This window comes from Polypterus senegalus, chromosome 9, assembly GCF_016835505.1.
Source record: "Polypterus senegalus isolate Bchr_013 chromosome 9, ASM1683550v1, whole genome shotgun sequence".
Taxonomy (NCBI): domain Eukaryota; kingdom Metazoa; phylum Chordata; class Cladistia; order Polypteriformes; family Polypteridae; genus Polypterus; species Polypterus senegalus.
In genome coordinates, this window is record NC_053162.1 from 126,101,773 (window position 1) to 126,122,055 (window position 20,283).

The following is a 20,283-nucleotide window of genomic DNA, read 5'->3' on the forward strand; positions in this document are numbered from 1 at the left end:
TGTATTGCTCATGAATTTTTAAAATTTATTTAGCTCCATACTTGTGTTATTGCTTGACAATTCATAGTAGTCATTGCATTTATATCTGACTGTGGCTTTATAAGTAGTCTCGTTGAAGTCCGTTATTGCATTCTCCATGTCATTTGGTTCGCCGCAGTCCACAGCTGAAAAACAAAACAATGATTTGACAGAGTAAAGTAACAGAAAACCATTTCATATATAAAGATTCAATTGTGCTTTCCAGACTGTAAATCCCTCAGTACCAAAGAGCAGTTTATAAAGAACGCAACTAAGTTTAAATGTATTACTTAATGTACAAATCATAAACCATCTTTCATCATGTCACATGTAAATGATTGCTTGAATAAGTATTCTATTATTGAAAAGTTTCAGTCAGGTTTTAGAACAAACCCTAGTACAGAAACAACATAAGTTAAAGTAGTAAATAATTTGATGGTTAATGCAGACAGAGGCCATGTACAGTATCTGTTCTTGTTCTCTCGTTTATACTTCACGCACAGAACGCGTACGCGCCCGCATCATGGCTGCCATGCATTTCCAGCGTTCATTTGACGCGTCCTCGGAGCAGGTCCTCAGAAATTAATGCAAAACATGCATGAGTTGCAGTACCAGCAAAAAGTCGGGGGGCGCAGTATTCTAAAAGTTGGAATGTGATGTCAGAGTCTCAGTTTACTATCTACATGTGACTGAAAGCCTCTATGCGGATCCTATGGGATTAATGTGCGCGCTTCAATGTTTGATGAATGGTTCGATGTGGTGAAGCAAAATGCCGACATATAGATGCATTTGTCGTGCTTATATATTTAAGCGTCGCATATTCCCGATCGTAATGACACATTTTAAAAGTCTCGCATACTGTTTTCTGTACCGTCTTTTTTTTTTTTTGCAACTTCACAACAGCAACATAATGTACAGCGCTGTATTTGAGCCACAGAAAAAAAATATTAAGGACATAGTGAAAATGTGTATTTTGTGATTAAAGTAGAAATTTCTGCTTTAATCTCAAAATGTCCACTTTAACCTTGTAGTTTACTTTATCATTAAAGCAGACCGTCGTAAAAGTCATCCCAGTTTTTAGTTGCTATGAGCTTCTTGGACTTCCTCCTATACTGACAGCAGCAGCAAGCAGCAATTGATCACCACACAGAACACATTAATTGTACGATATTCCAACTCTCTGCAAATTTAGAATGTTTAGATTTATACTTGATATAACTTTCATGATGAAATGCATTAAAGTATGTATGTTACATTTTACAGATAAATTGTTAATTTCGTTTAAACAATGAATACTGTTAATAATTACACACATGGGGGTTACACTGTGGCGGAATGGTAGCACGGAGTCATATTGCTGGTATTCACTTGCGATGAGCTGAGGCCTCATCCAGGGATTGTTTCTCACTCATGCCCAATGCTTGCTGGATGGACACATCCCTGGATTGATGGATTTAATCAGTAAACATCCTTTTCAGAGATATTGCGGTACGGTGTCTTCGGAATTTAATGGGTGTTCCAGGCAATTCACAACATAGAGAAACCCGAACCTGTCCTCACCGTAATGGTATCTTGCACTGCCACCTGCTGGATTCTTCCAGATTTACGTAAAGTACACGCGCAAGTATAAACAGTAAAACACTTGCGTAGCAGGAGCATCTGCTGCAGCATGCGTCGTGCCGCATGAAGTATAAACCCGGCCTTAGACTTGCTTTCATTAGGTCAGATTGTCTAAAAACACCATGTGAGTTACCACAGCTATACAGGCGACACACAGCTTTATTTATCTATAGTGTCTAATGACCATGATACTCTTGGCTCTCTGATCCAATGTCTTAGCAGTATTTCCAAATGGATGAGTAATAATGTTTTCCAGCTAAATAAGTGAAGAACACAAATCTTAGTGTTTGGCAGATATGGAAATTGCAAGTTTATTAGAAATAAACTTGATCCATTAGGTGTAAAAGTCAAGGCGGAGGTAAAGAATGTAGGGGTAATCATGGACTCTGACCTAAATTTTAAATCACACATTAACCAGATTAGTAAAACTGAATTTTTTTACTTAAGGAATATAGCAAAAGTTAGACCTCTTATAACAATCAATAAACAAAATAATGCTACATTCTACCCTACTAACAATACAATTGGCTTAAGTTGTATTGATGGTGGTCTATTGCTACTATTTCAACGCTACAGGACACTGTATTTGATTCATGACCTGGCCTTTGGCTATTTGTAGTTTGAATATGTTCCCAGTACAGTGGATTTACCCCTAGCTACAAAAGTCTTCTTCACAGTTATGGGATGATAACAGATAAATAAAACAATCTCTTTGACTAAGTTGAATAGACTTGTTGTTATTATCACATAAGTAGCATAATAAAGGCTTGTCTGATCTTTCTTTATTTTTTAATGTAAGGGACAAGACAAAACAAAATGGTTCTGGTGACAAATGTGTCCCTGGCATTTATACTAGTGCAGTCTTGTAAAAGTCAGATGTCATATTTTCATTAAGGATTGAATATAAACCGAGAAAGAAAGTTTTAAGGAAATAAAAGGTTTATATACATTTGGCCTTAACATGCATAAAATAAGCTCTTCTGTGTACCTTGACAGATCTCTACATTACTCCACTCCCCATTTTTCTGACACTTGGACTCAAACTTTGTTACATCATTCTAAAGAAATAGAAAATACATGTAAGATGCAGTAAAACAGTATTAAATATCTGTTCTGTCTGATTTTAGAATCTATTTAATAAGCACAAAACATGCAGCAGAAGAACAAAAATATTTATGTATTTTAACAATGTATAGAATATATAAACTATATTGTATAACCTGCTTAATGAATACTCTTTACCTTATAATTTCACCCAAAGCATTTTGCAATATATTAGCAGATAAAAAAAATAATGTTATTTTTCTCTCACATATACAGTAACTATGTGCAAAAGAAAAATGGAAATGCCCTTATAGCAGGATTACTCTGCTCTAATCCTTCTTTTAATTTTGATGTTTACAATTACAATTAATACAGCAATAACATTTTGCTGATCCATTTCAACCTATTTTAATGCCCTTATAATATGACAGATTACCTGAGGAACTTAAATTTTTCTGTTTTCACAAAAACACAGTCCTAAGTCGTTTACTTAATTTGAAAACATTTTAAGTGTGCTGAGCCAAAAATTAAAATATCATCTCTATAGACCAGTGATGATCTGTGAAATTCATCAAAGTGTTTTTGCAGCAAATTTGCTGGTGACCTTGTTCACTGAAAATATTCCTGAACAGTCACCAGAGGCCAGCTTAGACAAACCCTTTTTTCGCAGCACCCCATGATATTTTGGATTGGTCAGCTCTCCCTAGTATGTAACATCGATCCAAGTAGTAGGCTAAAAATGCAGAAAACTGCAAAATGCGGAACGCTTTCAAATAAATTTAAACGCAAAATGCACAGGCAGAAGAAAACTGGAAATGTACTGATGTGTTCATGCTTTTCAGGTAATTTTTGCATGTTATTGTTCGAATCGAGCTGAAGTGGGTTGGCACCCTGCCCGGGAGTTTGTTTCCTTCCTTGCGCCCTATGTTGGCTGGGATTGGCTCCAGCAGACCCCCGTGATCCTGTTAGTTAGGTTGGCGGGTTGGATAATGGATGGATGGATGGATTGTTTGATAACAGCAGCAGTGAGTGAGAAAAAGCATTAGGGGAAAAAAAGAAAAAAAAATATGTTTCAAGAAAGGTAAGCTCCTGTTATCAAATATGTGGGGGCGAAATCTCGGTGAATTCATGCCACCTGCTCCTTATGACAGTGCAAGACGTTGTACTGTTCTGATATTTAATTTTATTAACTTTATCTCAGGGAGGCACAATGGCACAATGGTTAATCCTACTGTCTCACAGCTCATGTCACAATTTTAGCCGCAATAATTTGTCCAGTATAGTTGGCAGATACTTCCCCTAGTGATCAGGAAAACTTAAAAGACCATTGCACAATTATAATCCAGTTAAAACCAGTTCATCATTCCCGTTCTCATTGACTTCAATGCATTTCCTTAATCTCTCTTTATATCTTCTCTGATTTCCTTCCTTCAGAACACTCTTGAAATCACAGCAAGGGTATCTATTGAATTAGAAATTTTCTATGCTATTTATGTGAGTTTATTATAAAAAACTGTACTTTCTCCCATATTCCAAAAGTGGGCTGTCAAATTGATTGCTCTGCAAAAAGCAATCCTCAGTGTCTACAACTTATGTGTGTATTTCACAATGGCCATATATTTTTTTCTCAATGTATTGCAGCCTGTTACTTAGTGCTGTCATGACTGAGTTTAGTTCTCCTGAAGAAGGAATTACAAAAATGACAAGATGAATGACTAGAAAAATCTGCCACTATGCCTGAACTGTATAGTGTATAATATTAACACTTGAAGTGCTTGGAACAATACCAATGGCTTATTGTATTTTAAAATGTTTAATTATTTCATGCCATGCCATGCTTCTGTCCTTCTTCAGCTTTTTCTAAGAAGCAGCACTTTAAATTCCATATTTTTGTAACACTAAAATTATATTCAGAAAACATTATTGCTAATTTTTTACCTATGACCTACAGCAAGAATTCTGGTACCCAGGTGTGAATCGCTGTCTCTGTCTTCTCGCTTGCACTTGACTACATTTACATATCTGTTTTACCTCGACATATCCACTCCTGCCCTGCCACTGTTACTGACATTTTTGAACATTGTAAATGTAGATTTCAGTCTTTATTCTGCAGACAACTATAATGTTATCACTGACAAAGTGTCACATTTATATTCACTCATATAATTTCACTATATGTGATGAAGAAATTTGAGAAATATGAAAAACCGTTGGAATTTTTGTTTTTTCAATTAGATAAAAAATGAATATATACTCACTTGAAATAGCATTACAATGTTTTCACAAAACTTGGAATACAAAGTACACAGCCATCCTGAATTTGACATTTGGAAAATGCAAATGAGTGAATACTTAGTCGACTTTCTTAACTTGTGCTGCATGAAGATGCAGACTCACATTTGAGAACAAAATCGTCTTATTTAAGTTCAGCTATGTTGAAATGCTGGCACAGATAATGAATTAAATAATCATGTACACTGTAAGATATGGCCGGCCACGTACCCCGGCCAATACCCCCAGGCAGCCAGATGGAACCCTCCTTGCAGCGTAGAGGTGCCCCGAATGCCAGCAGGGAATTATGGACAGTGGTCTTTTAATGCACAGCCCTGCTGGATACCATGGGGGCTGCCAGGAGTCGCTGCAGGGAGGCCCAGGGACTATTTTCTGTACACCCCAGAAGTACGTCCCACTCACATGTACAGAAGAAATGACGTGCTTCTGGGATGAAGAAAAAGAGAAGTTTTTACCTGACCCGGAAGTGATAGAAAGTCACATGGACTGAGGGACAAACGCTTCCGGGTCAAAGAGTATAAAGGACTGTGGGAGATCCCAGACAGACAAGCTGAGTTGGGAGGCAGGGTGGCTAAGCATCTGGGAGTTTGGAGGATTGGTTTATTGTTTATTTGGAGAATTGTGGAGAGGAGCGTGATTTGTGCACATTATTATTATAATAAATAATAATTGGACTTTTTATCTGGTGTCTGACGAGTGGTCTGAGGGTACAAGGGAGCGAGAGAGCCCTAAACTGTCACAACACATAATACATTGATGACAGATGTGTTCTTAAATCATCTAACCCCCTCCCCCCCCCATAAGTTAAGTAATTCACAACCAAGCCGCACATTTCATAGGTTAAATAGATAAACCATTTCATAGCAGCTTCAGCACTGTATAAATTCAGATGTGTGTCAGCATCCTCATGTAGCACAATAGCACAAGCAGTGAAAGCTGACTGGTTATTCTCACCTTTGCCTGCATTGCCATGTCTTTGTCTCTGTAAGAACCTTGTTAGTGAGATGCCTTCCAGCACTGTGTTCTTGACTCATGGCTTGCTCAGTTCACAATGTGCCATTAAATGTTCTCATTTCCCCATTTCAAATTGATGTTGGCTGTGTACTTTGTTTAATGACAGCTTTTCTTCTATATCACACAGTTGGCACACATTGTGCAGAACTGCATCATGTGTTATAAGTAAGATCATAACCAATGAATAAAAGTTATTCCTAATGAAATGTTGATAGCCTTTCACTCAGTGCAACTTAAGCCTAGCTGATAGGTCTGGCATTGTTTTATCATGCTATTAGATCACCTATAATGTGCACTTTACACAAAATGTATTAACTAAGTCTTAGCTTCATTTGTTAATGTAGGATTGGAAGATGCGGATTGGAAGAAATGCCAAAACCAGCCATACACCTGTTACCTGTAACCTCTTACTTGTCTCACTGACTACATTATCAACCCTAGGGTCCTCTAATAGCACGCCGCTTGCAGACTGGGACTGTTTACTTCCAAACCTTTACTTCAACCAAGTGTTACCATCAATAGAGGGTCCATAAGCGCATCCTCTCATGCCTTGAAAGGACTGCGGCTAGAAAAGTAATGGACAACTAATTTCTTTTTCTTCGGTTATAGTCTTGAATAAAAGCACACTTGTTCTGTTGTATTTGTACCTTTTGTGAAAGTTGGTATTTGATATTTGGACTTCAGTCTTCACACATCACAAACATCTCAAAATTTTGTCGTTAGTACTAAAACATGAAAAAAAATTGTCTTTTAGGTATGTGTTCAACATTTCTTGCATTTCCTGTCATCCTACACTTACATAGATCTTTGCAGACACAGAACACACATGAAATGCATGTGTTCAAATAACAATATATTATTTACCCTATACAGCTATAGGTACCTCATTTCCACATAAACAAGGCTTGAGCTGGGAAAGCTTTTTGCTCTTTCTGCGGTGGTGTGGGGGATGGGATAGTGAGTAAGAAAAAAAAAATTAAAACATTATTAGCTTGCATTCCTTTATGAGGAAAGGCTGACCTCTGATATTATCAGACCCTGTGAAGAATGTAAGATCTTTATGGACTATAAGAATGTTTAAATTGATTCAAAGTGTGTATAATTAGAAGGGTGTATTCCTAAGGAATGCAAATGGATGTTTGTTTCATGTTTTAGGACATTCCAGTATATCATAAATTAAGATTTATGCTTAAGCTATGTATAACCTCAGAATGAACTGCTAGGGTTTTTCTTTTCTTTTCTAGGATATAAAAGAGAGAACAGGTTTACTTTAGATATTCTGCTAAAACCCAAATCAGTTGACTGAGTTGGGAAGAGGTAGTCTCACATTCTCTCTACTCACCAAGAATTAAGAATAAAGAAATAATTTTTTTAATTGGGTTTAAGTTCTTCCGTTGTTTTCCAACTTCAGTGCTCATAATAGCAGGCTGCTTGCTGCTTGTGTTGATCAACACAATTATAACGCAAAAGATGCTGATGGGTAGGTGTGAACAAATTTAAGGTGGGCTGGGATTACAAGTTTTTTTGTAGGCTTTGATAATTCTAATGTTAAACTATTTCTACAAAAATAAGCAAAAATATAGTTTCTATTTCATTTGCTATTTTATGTGCACAGCTGATAGAAATATATATTGCTTTTCATTAATAAAAACTGAAGCAGTTTTTTGCTGAGCACCAGCCTGACCTTGGGAAGATTTTTTTTAACTTAAAATTAAAGTGAATTTAAATTGAAAATATATGCAAACATGAAGATCTGTGCCAAGAATGTTTTTGCATATCCATTCAAGCTATTTTAGTATATCAATGATTTTTGGGGGTAGGCCTGAAGGGACAGGCTATCAGCATGCAGAGCTGATTAGACATCAGTGAGAAGAAAAGCATTAGATCTGCCCTGGCATACCCTTGATAGTTATAATACTAAAATAAATGTGCGCTGGTTATAGTGTTACACACCTCTTTAAGAATTACATAACCAAACTCAATGACCTCTTATTTAAGTCTTTAAATCTTTTCTGTATGATCATCTTATTAGTTTGATCAATGATGTGAAGATATGATTGTATTTTCTTCATGTATTTTCCAGCATAAGAAAGATAAAAGAGAGTAATGTAAAGCAAAATTGCAAAATAAAATAATTTGTAAAATGTATGGCCCTTATTTACCTTAGATGACAATGTTTCTTAAATATTAACATTATGTATCACAACTGTATATCCATTCATGTTTTTGTATAACATAATAAACAAATAACCTTCTAACCCTCTAACATGTTGTTGACTGTATCACACCACTCAGTGTCACAATGATTATTTATCACTGTTGCCTCACAGCTGTAGAAGACTGGATTTGAATATTGATCTGGTTACTGTCTCTGTGGAGTTTGTATATTCTTCTTCTTTCCAAATGGGTTCTTTTGATTTGCACCCACATCCTAATATTGTACAATTTATTTTAGTTTAGTTCCTGTTGTAGGCAAGGTTTCCAGCTTTGCGCTCCATGGCCTACAAGGATATTTTATTCCCCCACTAAAAAAATAGATAGATAGATAGATAGATAGATAGATAGATAGATAGATAGATAGATAGATAGATAGATAGATAGATAGATAGATAGATATTATACCCTGAACGGTATAATGGATTGATGGGAATAGTTCCTGTAAAACAAGCATTTGTTTATATTCATTTAAATATAAAATATTAACTTAATATAAAATATTGTTCATTCTGTTTAATTATTCAATATATTTTCTTGTTAAAACAATGTATACCACTAATTTTGGAAATAAAACCTATCAGAGGGGGAAAAGGTCAATAAAACAGATTGTGGTTGCCTATTTTTTTAGCCATAAATTATTTCCCAGTAGTTTATAACAGTGTGTTTTATCAATGGGATCTGAGACATAACACAGTCCTATCATATTGGCAGTACAGTACCCAAATAATCCATCAGGCTTTAGAAATGCTCATAATTTAAACTGTGTAAACTCACCTTAACAATCTCAAAACCTTTTGTACAAGTCACAGTTACAATGTCTTTGTACTGGTAAACGTTACGGTCTGGCTTCATGACGCTATTTGCAGTCACAACATTTGGACAAGTTTTTGCTAGAAAAAAAAAGAAAGTCTTTATTGTGACATTCATTAATTTGATGAAAATAAAGTGTATGGAAGAAACATGATGTAAGTGCATTAATTGCATGGGGGTGGTTATATGTGGTAAATTTTATATATCCTCTATGTATTAGTGGAAAAAAAAATCTTTCAGACCAAACAAATTTCTTTAACCACCCTGGAGAAATTAGAGTAATTGTTTTGTCTTCCATGCACCAATCTGCAGTAATCAGTATGAATGGAATTTAAAAATGATGTGTAGTTTCTATTAGTGGTGAGAAACAGTTCTGCATTTGAGTTACTGTCCTCTAGTCCAAAAATATGAGTCTATCATAGCATCATGTATTTTCCTATATAATTTTGCCTGTAATAGTGCCTACCTCCAATCATAAAAACAGAAGCTGCTATTGAAATAAATCAGTTTTACAAAAGCAGTATTCATTTTTACAAGAAAAATAGCAAGCTAATTAACAAACTAAAAGCATGGTCAAAAACCAAAACTGGCAAACAACAACTTCACAGTGGATTACTATATACTATACTGTATGTTCTGTAGATGCCAGTCAGTAACTCTATGATTTAATGTCATAATATCACTGAGTAAAATGATAGCTATACAACAGCTAGTAAAAGGAAGAAGAATGATGTGCTTTATCCTATGTTTGATGTCAGCTTTTAATATATGTTGTTTTAGCAAACAGAATATAACACTATTTTCTTGTCCTGTTCTTGCGTTGATATTTATTATATAAGTAATGACCTTTTAACCTTTTCTGTTTTGATAGGCTACAGTATATCATAATGTGTTTTTCCTGTATTTGTCAAAGTCATATTTCTTATAAACAGAAGACCTTTTTTTTCTTTTTAAAAGTCACCTCTTAGTTAAAACTACAATCTGGTTCTAGTTTCAAGCAGCAACAAAACTGCATATTTGCTCATCATTGACCAGTTCAGAATTCCATATCAATTGTTGAAATAATCACAGGATTTATACAATTATGGGCTAACCAAACAAATAGAATACAATTGAAACTGGCGCATTGTCCACTTATGGTAAAAAAGTGGGATTCCTATGAAAAGAAAAAATAAAATGTACAGCAGAATACTAGTCACAATAACTACATTCTGCTCAAGTTGGTGAGCATTCAAGCTAAAAGGAAAGCGAGGGCGAAGGAGGGGAAGTGTAGGCAGTGGCATTGGGCTAGGAAATAAGTATTATTCCAAGGCAGAGCAATGCAGAAAGAATTAATGATCAAAGGATTATGCAATGAATCAGGAGATAATACATAATCCTTAATCAAAACAATGTCAAGAACAACGATTTCAGAAGATCTGTTACCGAAACCAGCTAATCCATCATCTGAAACTCTGGATTACTCAATTTGAAGTAAAGGCTTCTACCCTGTGTTGTACTAGAAGAATGTATAAACATACTCAGGTGTACTTTATAGACATAGTATACCACGCTGTAGTAGCATCAGAAGAGGCTCCAGTCCAAAGAAGTAGAGGCAAATGTTCTGCCATTTTCAGGACATTCCAGAGCTGGACAGTGACTTTGTCATTCTAAGGTGGTAAGCAAGGATGAGGAGCCTCAACGGATCACCTTAAAACATGTACTCAGAATGTGAAGTAGTGATACCAGGGGACTCAATCATTAAAGAGAATTACACCTGGGCTTTCTCCAGAGACAGAGAGATCTCCCAGGATGGACAGGTTCCTGGCAAGAACTAAATAACATAGGCAAGGGGTTTTGCAGAAGTAATTTAGACAACTTGGTGCCAAAATGAGGAGCAGAACTGAGAAGACAGTCTTCCTAGGTGTTCTATCTTTGGCATACACTGATCCAGGCAAGTCTGAGTATATTTAAAGGTTTAACACATGACTGAGATCTTAATGTAGGCTAAAGATTGATAAAAATATGGTTAATTTTTTATATATGATATTAAACTTGGTGAAATGGCAGAAAACATAGTATCACCTGAATCATTAGAGATGGGTCTGGACAGGATTCAGATTTGGCAAACCCACGGCAGATTAAATTTTATATATGTAAACGTAAAATATTGCATGTGAGAAGTAAAAACATTAGATTTTGATATGTAATGGGTGGGTATGAAACTTGAAAGCACACTTTACATGAACGACTTTGGAGTTTTAGTGGACTCATCATTAGCCACATTCTGACTAACAGTGTGTTACTTTACATGGTATGCAGACTATAAGGCCTTGTTCACATGGGCGTTAAGTTTTTGGATAAACGAACTTGCTCTAAACGTCCTAGATGTTTATGTTGCATTTTGTGGTGGCGATCGATTGACTTCTACACCGGCGTTCGTTTGTCTCTGTCTAACGCCAGCCTGCAGCCCAAATTGTAGTTTGTGTGTTAACCTGTGGAGGAAGTGTCGGGAACTGGATATGAAAGCCCCTGTCGTTTTATTTGAGGTGCCTCCTTTCAATATGGACCATTTTGCTATGTTAGATATTAATCTTCTTGTTTTAAAAATACTCGTAATACGGCGACGTAGGGAGAGAAAAAATCGCCGCCGCTACTGGGTTCATCCTCTGACTGCACAATGTCGGGTTAAAGCAGTGCTTCTCAATTATTTTCTGTCATGCCCCCCCTAGGAAGAAGAAAACATCTCGCTCACCCCCGCGCGACTATAAATAGTGTCATTTGTCTATAAAATTGTTATAAGTACACCTCTGCATAACACTGTATCCTTATTAACGTATAAGAGAATAAAAAAAGAAAGAAATATGGACCAATTTACAACAAAGAATAGCTTTATTAAATGTAACAGAAAAGATTTAAAGTGCATTCTAAAAAAAAAAAATTTAAAAGAAAAATAAAAAAGCATGTTCCCCGAGGTCAAACGCGCCCCCTTTGACGGAGCCACGGGCGCCCCACTATTTGAGAAATCCTGGGTTAAAGGAAGTTTTTTTGTGCTTTATGAAGAAATGTGAAAATTTCCGCGCAAGTTTTTTAATTACTGTCGGATGTCGGTTTCCACTTTTGATTGGCTGCTGCAGCTGGTGCAATGCCGCATTGCACGCCGATCAACCAATATGCGACTTGGTGTTAGCCCCGAAGAGAGACTACTTGTCAATTGGAGGTAAGGAAACAGTAGTCGAGTGTGCGCTTACACCTGTGTTATGCACTGAAATGCCCCCGCCATAGATTGCCCCCCCTACATAATCGTTATCAAATATTATATTAGAACATAAATGAATAGGTTCATGGTTTACAAATTACATGAAACAATAAAATAAAATAAGCAATATGAAAATATATATGTTGTATATGAAAACATAAAAATATTAATATTTTTTCATATACAACATGTAAACTTATATATATCCGTTCCTCCGAAGCGTAAAATAAACGCGCAGAAAACGAACTAGAAGTGGTTTCCTTGCGTTCGTTGGGTTTTGAACGCCAAGAAAAAGCTGCATGCAACGTTTTTTTGATGCCATATAAACGCGCTGCCGGACAAACGCACGTCACCAAAGCCCGTGTGAACACTCTCATTGACTCCTACGTGTAGAAAACACTCGGCGCTTGATCCGCTCACGGACCTTCTGACGCAAAAACGCTCGATTTTAACGCCCGTGTGAACAAGGCCTAAGTCAAGGGAGGGTATGTTTAAGCTGAATGATGCACTTTTGAGGACTAATCTGAAGTACTGTGTGCAGTTTTGTTCTCAAAAATACAGCTAGTGAAATTCCAGAGAAGAGCAACTAGGATGATTGCTGGACTGTGATTAGTGAGCTGAGAGGAAAAGACTGAAGCAGCTGAATTTTTCAGTAAAACCAAACAGAAATTAAGAAGTGGCATGATAAAACTCTTCAAAATGATGAAAGGAATTAGTTCAGTTGATTCAAACCATTCCTTAAAAATGAGTTCACCAATAATGAAAGTACGCGGAAGCTGACTAAGGATAGATTTTGTACAAATGTCAAAGTTTTAATACATTACCAAGTAATTTGGTTTCTAGTAGTGTTTTGTGGACCTTCAAAACTTGCTTTTTTGCATGAGCTAGGACAATAAGATTAATAGGTTGTGATGAGCTAAAAAGTCTATTATTACAAAGTTTTTGGCCTGTATAGAGTATAACAAATAAAACAACATCTAACACCAGCAGACTAATCTGTCCTATCTAGTATGTGACAGTTTTATCCAAAATTACTTTATTGTATATTACTTTAACAAATGCTTTCTGCTTAGTTTTAATTTATAAATTTATAAACCAGAAGAAAATGCAGATGTATGAATAATTTCTAAAAATCATTATTGTTTTAACATATATCTGTATTCATATGCAACAAAAATAAATACCATTGGTTTTATAGTCCAAAGTCCATCCTGTGTTAGTGCCATAGCCATTGGTGTTGAAAAGTATTTCAGCTACATGCGACTTAGTTTTTATGGGCTGAGGGGCCACTGTGCCGCAGAATGGGCCAAATATCTGATTCTTGGTTCTAATCTGAATGGAAAGAAAGGAAGAATGCATAATAAGAGTAGGCAAGGTAACATACACAGAAAAGGAAAGATGGTGCAGTGATATTGTACCCTGAGTTGATCAATGCAGTTCCCATCTTCTCCCTCAATATCAAAGACTCCTGTGAATCCGATAATGAGCTGGAAGCCGTCATCCACCTCAAGCTGGTACACACAGGCTGAATTCTCAGGGTAATGACCATGGAGAATGGGGCTGCTCACAATACCACTGAGACTGGTGAAGATCTGTCCACTGCAGTTTACTAGAAAGATCATAAGCATGTGTAATTATATAGCATGTGCATATAATTACAGGTATATTACAATCTGCTTTTGAGACAGATAGCTGAGCACCTGAGCAGGTCGAATTGTCTTCCTGAAGGAAGTATTCAGGTTGACAAGAACAGTAGTATCCTCCAATATAATTGTTGCAGTCATGAGAACACGTAGCAGTCTCTTCACATTCATCAATATCTTTAAATAAACAACAACCAAATTACAAATTTTCCAGAACATTCAGAACCTAAACATATTAAGACTTCTGCCCCATTTCTCACCAACAGCTGTATAGTATGCTGAGAACCCAATATGTCGTTTAGGATTGGAATAGTCACTCCGAAAACTCAGAGTCAGAGAACCAAACTGTGATTGAAGCTTAGGGTTCACCTCAACTCTAAGAGCTTCATAGTCTTTCTCTCCACACAGCGTTGCCAACAGCTCATCATCTGTAGAAACCTATATGGGGACCAAGAATATACATATGTTTATGCAACACTAAAGGACTAAAGGAATTCAGAACAAAGAAGAAGAACAACTGAAGGACAGCCAATGAAACAAGAAGAATATGGACCTATTCTATATTTTCTATAGGCAAGCAAATATTTAAAGGCTATCTTGTTCTATAGAGGTGCCAGCCATATTTAAAAGAGAAATGCAAGCTATGCTGTAAAAGTAAGTAAATAATTTTTCAGAATCATATGACCCATTCCAGAAAAATTGAGAAGTAAATGCTGTAAATGAAATTACAAAGACAAGATGAAGGGTTGGGGTACCTCCTAGGTAAACCTGGTTTAATAGGCATGTCAATTAATGATAACAATGTGTTGAATAGAAATTCAAATAATGGTGAGTCTGTCATAGTAAAAACAGCAAGTCTTCTTAGGAGTAGATACCATTCACTGCCAGACATGGGGTCCTGACTGAAAGATGACTTCCAGGATTAATGACAATTATATGTAATCCAATTTGGAAAGGATGGGACTTCCAATCCGGAGGATAAAGAGCTTCAGTACTCTTCTCAAGTTTTGCTTTCATTTCAAGTGGTTAAAGGGGGCAGAGGTTGTTAGCAACAGTGCTGCCTCACTCTTTGGAAGCAAATTGCAAGTATCACATGAGCTCTGAAGTAGGTATGCCGGACCTTGTCTTATCAAATTATTAGAATGTTATATAGTTCTTTTAACTAGTGAAAACCATTGGAGAGCAGTTTACAATTGGAACTTTGTATCATTTTGGTAAATATTTTATACAGGACAGATTATGTGACTTGCTCAGGAGTGGACAGTGAGTCATAGGAGGAAACTAAATCATGACCCTTCTGCTTAAAGTTGCTTCATCTGGGCAGAATACTTACAGCATGACCTGACATCTAAACTATACAGTGTAAGAAAGGGTTTTACTACTGCACAGTCATCAACACAATTAGAGTTCCTTTCACTACAGCTACTGCTTAATTATTTAGACAGTCATAAACAAAATTGTTTCCATAACCAAAAACCAAGAATCAAATAAAGCTATATTAAAAATCTTTAACAATATTTTTTAGAATCTTAATTTCAATAAAAGAAAAATTCCTTATTGCCTTTAGCAACCAAACTGATAAACATAAGCAGATGTATTTGGGAATATAGTAGAAAATCACAAAGTATATCAATGTATATGTTTTATTATTTATGTATGAATTTATGTGCTCTAGGTGTATCTTACTTTTGAAACAAAGGTACAGTACAACTTCAATTATTTCTCAGGGGTCAGGACCTAGGCCGTGACGGATAAGAGAAAAGATGGATAACAGAACAGCTACTTTAAAAATAATATAAAGTAGTAGTATTATGTCAGGGTGCTTCTGTCAAAATGTTAATCAAAAATGATTGATGACTTGATGGCCCCGCCCCATTTCCACTGATTGGTGGATTTAAATGATGTGCCCCACCCCCTGTCCATTGATTGGTGAATTACAAACTGTCCCCTCCCTAACCTCATCCAATACCCCGCCTTAGTCCCATCCCCTCTTCCTGATTGGCAAGGGTTTGTGTCAAGAGCAGCTTGATGGGTGTTTTTGCTGCCTTAATCCCACCCCACCCGCCTGATTGGTCAGTGTTTGTGTCAAGAGCAGTTTGATGGGTGTTGATCCCACCTTAATCCCACCCCCACCCTCCTGATTGGTTCAGGGTTTGCGTCAAGAGCAGTTTGCTGGATGCTGCCTCTGCATTGCCCCTCCCTTCCCCACCTCCCCCTGCCTGTTTGTTGGCTGGCACCACTTCCCCTCCCTGCCCCTTCTCCTGAGACCCTTTATATCAATAGAACTACCTTGCCATGAACCCAAGGTCTGATCGACATGTCCAGACATTTTCCGGCATATACTGTGCTGGAGTATATTAAATGCATGTTGATTTTCAATGGCTCTACTCCACAATTATGGTTATGTCACTTACTGTATGTTGGATTTTAAATATTTAAGATCTAATAGATAAATCCAACATACAGTAAGTGACATAACCATAATTGTGGAGTAGAGCCATTGAAAATCAACATGCATTTAATATTACTGATTCTCAAGACAGGACAAAAGCAATGCTTTAATGCTTTTCTGAAATTATTTCCTCCTTCATATTTCATTGTACTTCTTTTTAAATTCTTAAGTTTTTATATTTTATACTGCATTAATATATTGTCACTTTCTCTATCTATACTAATAAAAGGCAAAGCCCTCACTCACTCACTCACTCACTCACTCATCACTAATTCTCCAACTTCCCGTGTCGGTAGAAGGCTGAAATTTGGCAGGTTCATTCCTTACAGCTTCCTTACAAAAGTTGGGCAGGTTTTATATCGAAATTCTACGCATAATGGTCATAACTGGAAGCAGTTTTTCTCCATTTACTGTAATGGAGATGAGCTTCAACGCCGTGGGGCAGAGTTTCGTGTGACATCATCACGCCTCCCACGTAATCACGCAGTACATAGAAAACCTGGAAGACCTCAAAAAAGCGCTGAAGAAAACATGCATTATATAATTGAGAAGGCAGCGAAACAATAAGAAGCGAGCGAGTGACATATACAACCATATTCATGAGTTCTGCTACGGAAACAAAGCACGATGTAAACCTACACTTTAAATTAAGTTCATAGACAGGCTGCCGCTGGCGTTTGTAATTTAGTGCCTGCCCATATAAGGCCGTCCGTCAGCAGCAATCCAATAGCAAACTGCCACGGGTAAATATTCACGGGTGAAGGACTGTGCTTATGGAGAGGAAGATGAGATGGTCAGGGTGGTGTTTGACACAAACTCAGCGAAATTGCGAGAGAAAGTTTTAAGTGCCAGGACTAAGGTAACATTAAATAAAGCTATGGACATAGCACGAGATGGCACCAGCACAGCTGGGAACCTTCGATGCATGTACACCGGCGGCTCCGTGAACTGGCGCAGTGCACAGATAAAAGCAACAGTTCCAAAGGCTGAACAAAACCGAATTACACAATTGAAAAGGCAGCAAAAAATATGAAGCGTCTGATACATATAAGCATATTCATAAATCCAACTACTGCGGAAACAAAGCACACGTTGGAAAAGTCAATGTCCGCTAAAGGAAGACAGTGTAAAAAACCCATGCATGCAGTGTGTCAGGTCTCAGATAAAGAAGAAGGCGAGCTGTTTATTGATGCAGTAAGAAACGAATCGATGAATGAAACCTGTCATCTTTACAGCGATTGACAAACACGGAATGTAACTTGAACACAACACATCCTACAAATACGAACCTGATTGAAAGAAATAATGATAATCAAATCCTTGATGACAGCAACACTCAGTAACACTCACAAAACAAATACTGTATATTGACAGTCATGATACGTTATTTTTAAAATGTTCCCTTTTCTTTTCTAGCTTTTTAACACACTACTACTGCTGCTGCGATGCGGTATATATATATATGTATATATATATATCCCGATCTACATACTCGAATAATGGATACTTTATTAGCCATCAATGATTGTTTTGGTAAAGCCATACTCAGTGTATTCATTAGATGAGCGGTAAAAAGTAAGAGCGAGGGAGGATGACTTATTGAGGCATGCAGGCTGTAGTGCTTGCGTCAACTCTATCTGAATTGCGTGATCACATTTGAAAAAATATATCTTTTCAAGTTCTATTTAGTCCATATGTGTCAAACTCAAGGGCAGCGGGCCACATCCGGCCCGGCGTGTAATTATATCCGGCCCGCGAAATCATTTTATATACTGTATTATTGTTATTAAAGCCAGGGTATATGAAGCGCTGGTAACACAATAAACTACAGATCCCATAATGCAGCGCTTCAGCTGCCTTGCCGAACACTTACCACGTTAATCAAGTCTAGCTTATGATGCTGCAAGTTATTGCGAAGCTAGCTCACACGATGCTGAAGAGAAAAGTTGATTCTGAAAATAGAGCCTTTAAAAACCGATGGGAGGCTGAGTATATGTTTACTGAACCCGTGTGTCTCATTTGTGGAGCTAATGTGGCTGTAATTACAGAATTTAATCTAAGACGGCACTACGAGACAAAACATCAGGGTAACCTGAATGCAATTCAGAAGATACAGAAAACAGCATAATTAAATAAGAATCTGACACTTCAGCGGACGTTTTAACCCGTGCACAATCACAAAGTGATTTCAAGTGAAGCTGCTTTTATGGGAGACACAAATGCACCAGTTCACCTTGCCCCACTTTCCCTGTTGCCAAGTAATGTTAAACCAAGTCGTCACTATGGTGTTCCCAAATACGCACTTTGCTGATAAACTGAGCGCACTGCGCACTGAGTTTGCACGGCACTTTGGTGACTTTGAAGAACAAAAAAAGTCCGTCTACATGCGGCTCGAACCTTGTGCATGTTTGGTAGCACATATCTGTGTGAGAAGCTCTTCTCAGTGATAAAGACTAACAAAACAGCACACAGGAGTCGCCTCACTGATGAGCACCTGCAATCCATCCTGAGAATCTCCACAACACAGAACCTCACACCAAACATAAACAAACCTGTGGCCAAAAAAAGATGCCAGGCGTCCAGCTCTAAAATGACATATGAGCAAAGACAACTGAATGATTTGATTTGTTATTGCTGAAAGGAACACATTTTATTTATATTTCCAGGTTTTGTTATGCAGCATGTTCATATTTGAATTTGTATAATTTTGACAGGATATATTTTTATGGAGAGCAAAATCTTTTGGGATATTTAAAATCTAAGTTTATTTTTTATATAAAATTACATAAGAGTAAAGAAATGTGAATGTTTGTTCTTTTAACGTTTACTTTATTTCTAACTTGTATAATTTAGACAGGATATATTTTTATGGAGAGCAAAATATTATAAGTTGTTTAAGGTTTGAGTTGATTTATTCACGAATAATATTCCTGTCTGTTTTTACTATTCCTAGCAAAGATATTTCTGTCGACTAAATAAAAATTCCTTCTATTTAAAATTTAAATAGAACTTGAACAAATACGATAGTTCATAATATCCACGCAGACTTGCGCGTAAGCGGGAGTCATCCGTTTTAACAAGCAGCGTATTGCACTGATACGAAATAGCTGTGTGTGTATATATGTAGATATGTATGTATATGTATATATATGTTTATATATGTGTGTGTGTATTATGAGGGGCCGTTCAGGAAAAAAAGATTGGTTTGTAAATATATACATTGGTTCAGATATTTATATCGGTTCAGATACATTGGTTTGAATATATACATTGGTTTTAATACATCCATTCAGATATATATTTCGGTTCAAATATATACATTGGTTGGGATGTATTGGTTGAGATATATACATCGGTTTGAATACATCCGTTCAGATATATACATTGGTTTAGATACATTGGTTGAAATATATATAAATTGGTTTGCATAGATCCGTTCTGATATATGTACATTGGTTGAGATACATCCGTTCAGATTTATACATTGGTTTGAATACATCCGTTCAAATATATACATTGGTTGAGATATATATATTGGTTGATATACATTGGTTTAAATATATATATTGGTTAAAATAGATTGGTTTAGATATATACATCGGTTCAGATACATCCGTTCTGATATATATATTGGTTCAGATAGATCGGTTCAGATATATACATTGGTTGGGATTTATGGGCAGGAACAACGCGGTCACCCATGTTTAGCATCTCCCTTTTGCTTCATCATTGCTTCAACACTGTTGTAATTATTGTGAACATTTTATACAAGCAGCATACGCTTGTCTGTCGCATTTTGTTTAGTAAGCCCTATTTGTTGGGGGTCCTCGATTTCAAAGCACTTTTTTTCCTTTCATTATTTAAAACACTTCGCGCAGATACCGCCTCTTAGCGCGCTCCGTCCGCCCGCTCATTGTACCTGCTTCACTCGCTCC

General features: G+C 36.7%; 1 protein-coding gene across 2 annotated transcripts in view; it reads right to left on the reverse strand.

Moving 5' to 3' along the window:
- LOC120535739 (complement C1s subcomponent-like) overlaps positions 1-20,283 on the reverse strand; it is a 58,893-nt gene that overhangs the window by 20,102 nt on the left and 18,508 nt on the right. For both annotated transcript variants that reach the window (XM_039763768.1, XM_039763769.1), the window contains 7 exons: positions 14,157-14,334; positions 13,954-14,073; positions 13,672-13,862; positions 13,438-13,585; positions 8,980-9,095; positions 2,627-2,696; positions 42-164 (listed from right to left, as the gene is read on the reverse strand). In XM_039763768.1, coding sequence (XP_039619702.1) covers positions 42-164; positions 2,627-2,696; positions 8,980-9,095; positions 13,438-13,585; positions 13,672-13,862; positions 13,954-14,073; positions 14,157-14,334 — 946 coding nt within the window. The remainder of the gene's footprint in view (positions 1-41; positions 165-2,626; positions 2,697-8,979; positions 9,096-13,437; positions 13,586-13,671; positions 13,863-13,953; positions 14,074-14,156; positions 14,335-20,283) is intronic.